This window comes from Rhea pennata, chromosome 2, assembly GCF_028389875.1.
Source record: "Rhea pennata isolate bPtePen1 chromosome 2, bPtePen1.pri, whole genome shotgun sequence".
Taxonomy (NCBI): domain Eukaryota; kingdom Metazoa; phylum Chordata; class Aves; order Rheiformes; family Rheidae; genus Rhea; species Rhea pennata.
This window is the reverse complement of record NC_084664.1, coordinates 18,594,363-18,601,654: the sequence shown is the minus strand read 5'-3', so window position 1 is coordinate 18,601,654 and position 7,292 is coordinate 18,594,363. Positions and strand designations below refer to the sequence as shown.

The following is a 7,292-nucleotide window of genomic DNA, read 5'->3' as shown; positions in this document are numbered from 1 at the left end:
AAGGCACAGATTTTGCAAAACAGAGAAGTACATCATCTCCAACGCTGCCTGTGGTACCTTAACTCAAAAGGCAAAGTGCTTGTCTCCCCTGCAAGCAAACAAGCAAGCAAGCTCCCCTCCCGTCAAAACCAAAAAAAAACCCCCAAACCAAACTATATCCTATTATAGTTGTTTCCTCTCAGTCGTATCTTAAGGGCAACCTGCTCTCTCTGATGCATTTGGCACATTACCAAGTCCAGATACAGTTTCTATTGAGCAATGTCAGTTATAGACAGTGTCCAACTTACCATATCCAGATAACCAGATTCAATCAAGAACTCTTACTAAAATTAATTTTGGAAGAAAAGAACTTTTAGAGTTTGTGTAAGTAAGTGGGTAATTCAAGTTTCATATCTAATTTATTTGCCCTCTGTCAGTGATAGAGTCAGGTTACAAACATCTGCTTTATGGTACATTGCCTGAGATAACACAACCATGATTTTGCTACGTTAGCATTCCAAACTTATTTGCCAAGCAAACCAACAAAGTAATGGACAAGACCTTTGGTTCACTTTATATATTTATGAATGGAAAAAGTCATAATGTAAATTTACTCATTAAAAAAACTTGGGTACAAATTACACATACATAAGACCACTCATTTTTTGATTCACATGGACACCTTAGACCCAAACAACTCATTGTAATAGACTTTAGTGAGAATACTCCAGGTAAAGATTACAACAAATTGGAAGCATCTTGGATTTTTAAAAAAGTATATTTCAATACATAAGTTTGTATGCATGCTTTAAACAAATATAGTTCAAGAATGAGCAAAGAATCTAAACAAAAAGTAGTATGACCAGCACTAACATTAAACTTCTCATCCAGATTTTAATATGTTAGTCTAACGTAGTGTTAGTTACCATGCTGTACTGAAAAATGTAATGGCACAATCTGAATCACGATTCATTAAATATTATACCCTACTTCCCCAGAATATTTAGGCTGGTCATGAAATTAACAATGCATAAGTAAATAAGTATAACCAGTAATAGACAGTTGCTTGTTTTACAAATTGCCATCAGGTAAGACATACTGTCTCCAGAGACTTAGAGAGAGACGGACGTTCAATCATACCATTAAAACAGTATGGCCTGAAGAAATGGGCACATCTTTTTTGAAACTATATTAAGACAATTCTGTTAGCTTTTAGTTACCCCTTGTAAATAATCATGGTATGACTGAATACAAGACCCAACTTGAAAAGCAAAGGATTTTAATCGGCATAGTGCATGATTGATTCAACATAATTCCCAGGAAACAAGCCAGTTACTCGATTGCAAACTCCTTCATACCAGCCATCATCATTCTTCTTTATCACATAAATGATTGCACCCTCCATAAACGACAGCTCATCATCTTTGTCCTTTGTATAGTCATATATAGCAACAACTGTGGATTGAAGAAGGACAGGTTTAGCAGAGACTAGTGTTAAAATTTCTTGAAGTACAATTTTTTTAAAAGACTACTTAGCTATCCTGGGATTTTCCATAGTGAATAGACATGGTTTTCCTGTTTAACATTAATTTGGGAAAGTGAAATTTCACTTTTCTTATATTATTGGCCACCACTAAGTAGTACGTGGTGACTGCATTGAATGCTCAGTTAAATTTTTGTCCTGGAGAGGTACAGCCCAGTACATGTTTAAAAACTAAATTATGAAATGAAGTATGGACATTTTTGGTCAGCCTACTTCAAATGCCTATAGATCCCTGCACAGGGATCGCTTTATAAGAAAAAACCTAAAGTCATTCTGTAGAACAGTTCTATATAGAAAAAAATTACAAAATGGTCCCTGCAGTTATATAGTATGTACTTCACTGCATGGTTTTATAAATGTAGCTACTGAAAACCACTGTAAGAAATGGATTATTTTCTGCCTTTACTATGGAGTTTCTACATGGTAGTAAGTTTTGGCATTACTTTCAAGGGCAAGTATGAAAGTTACTGTAGGGAAAAGCAGAAGTGAATTTACAGCAACATTTTCTATTTTACAATACCTGCCTATTGGATACACTAGTCTTATCAACCTCCCATTTACTGTGTGCAATTAACAAAGCAGATGTGATCTCCATGAGGAAAGAAAATAGAGCCACCAATAATACAGGAATTAAAAGCTACCACTATGAATACACCAACTTTGAACATCAGCCTTATCCTTCAGAAAAAGTTAACATTATGCAATTGATCAGTTTATTAATAGATTAGAAGGAACTGCTGTATCTCTTCTCAGAAATAACATGTCTTAGTGTTTAGCAAATAATGACACAGTATATCAGTTATTTTCATCTCATGAGCATATCCTGTAGATGGTCCAGCTAGTAGTAAAGATGAAACACAGTAGTTTCTACTGCTGTTGCAAAGAACAGCACACACAATGTGTGGACTAATGCATTTCAGAGAGTTCTGTCTACTACCATACCAGCCAGATCAGGAGAAAACTTGCAACACTATTGTTGACAAACCAGACGTTTTCCTAACACAGGAAACTAAATAGGAAATCAGCATCTCAATAATTCATAGGAAGACACATTTACTATTCAAACTCATATCTCAGCATAGTTATAGGCAGCTGATCTAGAATCACAGTAAGTCTCCAGTGAAGCCTCACTACAATTTACATTTGAAAGGCTGATGATCCACTCTAGCTATCTAATTTGGTGGAATAAACAAACTCAGACTTTCTAGCCTTTTTGCAAAACTATTTCTAGATGATTGCTCAGCAATCCTGGAGTAGCCATAGATAAAGTCCAGCAACTCAGCAGTCCAATTTACATCTGCTTCTTAAAGTGATAGATTTTTTAAATCCTTTCAGTCTAAAGTGCTTGGAGATAATTCAAGATCCTTGCGAAGGAGGATTATAGTTTATCACATTAAGTGCAATTACTTACAAACTAAGAAGAGAACGGTTAGTTTTGACCGAGCAGGGACAACCATTGTTTTCATCACGTTAAAAGTCCTTCATCCTCCCCAGCTACTCCATTAATCCTCTGACACTGTGGTTAATGTGGAGTTGCAATGCTCCCTTACCTTTCTCTATATAGTTTTTAGGTGCCCAAGCAGGATCTCCATCCGCATAGGGATCGCTGTACTGCACAACAGCAGCCTCCTCATCCTCGTAATCCACAGGTGGTGGGGGTGGAGGAGGAGGAGAGTCATCAAACATCGGCATCTCATCGGGAGGTGGTGGTGGGGGAGGAGTCGGACTATCAGCAACTAGAAACGTTTGGAGATTTTTTTTTTTTTAATCAAAAACACTAGGCAGAGGCAAACAAACCTGAGGCTGTAAACTCTAGATAAAAAGGAAAGAGAATGCCACACATAACATGCACTATAATACCATGCACTTGTTAGAGACTTTGTATTAACAACTACAACATACAGCTACGTTTGTTATTAGTGGTCACATCTATGTATAAATGCTACTAGAGTCAAAGCACATGCTGCAGGGTATAAGCTGAACACGAGCAGAGAGGAAAGCTTCCTGCTCGGCCGGCCATGCGCTGGGGCTAGCTGCAGCGGTAGCTAGGGGAGGATTCCGAGCGGCACCCTCTGAGCCAGGCAGCAACAGGCCTCGGGACAGCACCAGCCGTTTTGATGATTTTTAAACAAATCCTTTGCTTATACAATCGCTTTAATTTATTTCTGAACACTGCTTCATTGGATTTCTTCTGGGAGCTAGCTTTAAAGGGGAAAAAAGATCTGGTGTAGATTGAAGAAAAAGAAGAAAAAAAAAAGAAAAAACAAGGGGAGAGACAGGTGCTTGAGATTTAACCAGGTAAAAGGAAGTAAAATAATCCATCTGCAGAAGAAAAGCTTCATACAGGTCCTTATCTTGCAGAAGAGCTTGTGTGTATGCACACATCCAGGATTCAGCTAATGAATGTCAAACTACTGCTCTTGGGGGAATAAAAGTGCTCAAGGAATTAAGGCTATAATCCAAAAAGTCAAATCCCTGCCCTGAGATTTTCCAATCAGCACAGTTACAAGTTGCTTTGGGAAAGGGGAAAAGAAAAGGCATTATGGCATAAACCACTCCTCAAGTAAGTTTATCAAATTAGTGTTCAATAACATTCTGAGCAGCTGGTAGCAGAGTAGAGAGGGAGAACTCAGATGCAAGACACCAAGCCACTCATCCTCTTCCTCAGATCTGTGGTTTCCAAGCCACCACACACGGATCTAGGTCTCAGAGCTATGAAGCCAGAAGTTACTGAAAGGTAGCTACCATCACTACACTCAACTTTGCTATGCAGAGATACAAATTTAATTACAAAAGGTTGAGGAGTCTGCAAATTAGAAACATACAAAGGTTAAAAACTGTGATTCTAGAAAGAATTCAGTTAGAAGGAACAATTAACTGATTTGTTCCAAAATGCATAATGGTTCCCGAGCCCATGCAGGGCAGGTCTCATTTTCAGTTTCTTTCCAAGTTACAGGGTCATAGTTTCAGCACTGACAGCTGCAGAAATGCCATTTTCTGAACCAACATCAGCTCCCTGAAATGCTGTCCTTAGCTGAGGAGAGCTGCTCCAGGGTGTTACTGCTCAGCTACAGGGACCTGCATTTTTCATTGGCAAACAGTGCTCTCAGTTTAAGGAGAGAGCTAAGCTGAAGAGCTAAGAAAGAACAGCACAGCACTGAGTGAAGTTTTAGCTATTGCTGGTTACAGTGGCACTGGAAATTAGGAGTAGAGTTTCTGTTTGCTTTAATACTTTTCATGACTTCTGCCTGGCCACTACTCCAGCAGTAACTAACCTTAGACCCTTCAGCCACATGCCCCTCACAGGGGCGCAAGCACAGCTCCCGCAGCACCGCCGTGTCAGGAGCGGCGGAGGCAGAGGCTGCCCATTAGCCCTGGCACGCAGCTACCTGCCTTGCTCAGCCCACTCCGTCGCCTCAAGCAGCTAATGCTGTTTTCCACCTAAGACCCCAAGCTCCTCTTCCTCATGACGAGCTGAGCTACACTCCCTACAGCTCTGCATCAGTAAGACTGGTTACTGCTGCATTACTGATGCCTCCTCTGCATAGAAGCTCATTTATGCCACTTGGAGACAGACTAACAATTCAAGCCTTTGGCCAGCTGAACACTGTGCTTTGCCCCTATTACTGAATAGCACTCATGGGCAGGAGTCATTAATCCACCACGGACGCATGACACATAAATAAAGCTATTTACGAATGGACTGGTTTTGTGCAGTACTTTTGGCAGATCTTTCACAAAATGTATTTCTCCCCTTAATTTCCATCTACATTTAGAAAAAAATCATATTGAAACAACAATCCTTTGAGATGCTAAGAAATCCTTACCTTCATAAATGCAAAAGACTGTACTTATTCAACAATGAAGTTGCTCATTTGGGGGGGGGAGAGGGGAAGAAAAAGAGGGTAGGAAATGCAAGTGTGAAAACACCAACACAGACCCTAACTGAGATGCAATGCAAAAGCTTCATGTTTTATGGGAAATGTTTAAAACAAATTCAAGTTCACATTTAAACAAGAGGAGAGAATGGAACAGAAAATTAGACAAGTGCCACCCACAGGAAGTATTCCCACTTCTGGGATTTTAACCCAGACATTTCCTTGTTCTGAACTCTAAAACAGGCAAACTCCAGAATAGCATTACCCTTTCCTAGAAAAAAAAAGCATACAGAAAGCCACACTATATGAGAAAAGGTAAAGCAACCATTTTCCTTTTTTTAGTATCTATATTGCTCCAAATTGGACATCTCTTGTGTGTGCTCATACCACTTTTCTTTAAATGGAGACAGCAGATTCCTTTTTAAAGGACTGGGTGTAATAGTACAGCAATTTACATACAATCAGTTGTCTCCAGGCAGTGCACACACTGATGGAAACCCTCTTTAAAGAAGATACCCACAGTTAGGTCACAGGGCGCAGGAAAAAAATGGCTTTGCACAGTTTAAGCCCTTTGCCACAGTCCTCTGAAAGAAGTCCACAGAGCAGATGTATGCATTTGGGAAACAACATCTTGGTAATACAGAAAGAAACGGATTTTCCCATAAAAGACAAGTCTACCCACATCTCCCTAATCCCACTTGCCTGTAGGCTTTTTTTTTTTTTAGATGATAAGGCAGATGAAGGCCTAGCACACTATGCCAAGACCCAACAATGGCCTCAAAAGCCAATTTTGGTGAGTGTATGTGTAGACAGCTTCATGCACTCCTGCTTCCAAAATGAGGCGGCAGCAGCTCAAAGCCATACTCACTATGTAACTTTCAAACTCAAAGGACTATTAAAAGAAAGAAAATAAAAATAAAATTTCCTAGACTGGATCTCAAGCTTTAGCTATTTCTGCCAGTCCCATTCACAAGTCACCTTTAATTTTATTGTTACACACACACAAGCAAGTCTGTCCTTTTCATCTCTGCTCTCCCAAGCGCTGTCTTATCTCCAGGAGGACAACACTTGGAACAATTCAGAAACAAGTGTCAATTTTCTCAAGGTTATCTGCAAATGAAGACATTCCGTAACCTTAATTTCTAGTAGGTGTGTGTCCACCTCTATGCGAATTATGAAAAGGCTTTCCAACACAATTTTCTGGCATACTAGTCTGGACTCTTACAATTTATATAGCATAATACCAAAATATCTTTTTTTGGAATGAGATGCAGAAAGATGCCTTATATCTCTAGAAGAACGCTCACCCACTTAAAGGGTCTACTGGAAGCTGAATGGTAGCAATAGCCAGAACTGAGCGTCCATAAACATATGGGGGAGCATCAGTGCATAGTAGTAGTCACTGAAATCCTAGCATGGTTCCCAAACACTTGAAGAGCGTTTTATACTTATTTCAGACCACATCTACATTGCAATCATTCTGTTACTTGAAGAAATACAAGGTACTCCCTACAGTAAAGGTGTCTCCACATCAGGAGTACTACTTGGCACCTGTGCTAGAAGCAGCTCAATAGGGAAATCTGGCTAGAGAACACAGAAAAGAAACGGGTAATGAAAGGCTGAGGAGGGAAGTATCTGACAAACTCCTTTGTAATGGCACTAGATAATAGAACTGCACATTTTCAGCTGTTTGACTGTACAGCTTCCTAAAAACTACTACAGTATTAGAGTCAATGGATATACAGCATATTTTTACAGTCTACAGAAGCCTTTCTAGCACAAAACTAATCAATTATCCCTGGTAAAAAAAGCCTCAGGAAGGATGATTCAACATGAAATTAATATTATAATTAAGATACATTTTATATCCACACCAAGCAGATGCCACATAC

At 39.4% G+C, this 7,292-nt stretch overlaps 1 protein-coding gene across 6 annotated transcripts in view; it reads right to left on the bottom strand.

Moving 5' to 3' along the window:
- Positions 1 to 541: 541 nt before the first annotated feature.
- ABI1 (abl interactor 1) overlaps positions 542 to 7,292 on the bottom strand; it is an 85,442-nt gene continuing 78,691 nt past the window's right edge. For all 6 annotated transcript variants that reach the window (XM_062569009.1, XM_062569007.1, XM_062569008.1 and 3 more), the window contains 2 exons: positions 3,073 to 3,258; positions 542 to 1,434 (listed from right to left, as the gene is read on the bottom strand). In XM_062569009.1, the coding sequence (XP_062424993.1) occupies positions 1,259 to 1,434; positions 3,073 to 3,258 (362 nt within the window). In that variant the 3' untranslated portion in view covers positions 542 to 1,258. The remainder of the gene's footprint in view (positions 1,435 to 3,072; positions 3,259 to 7,292) is intronic.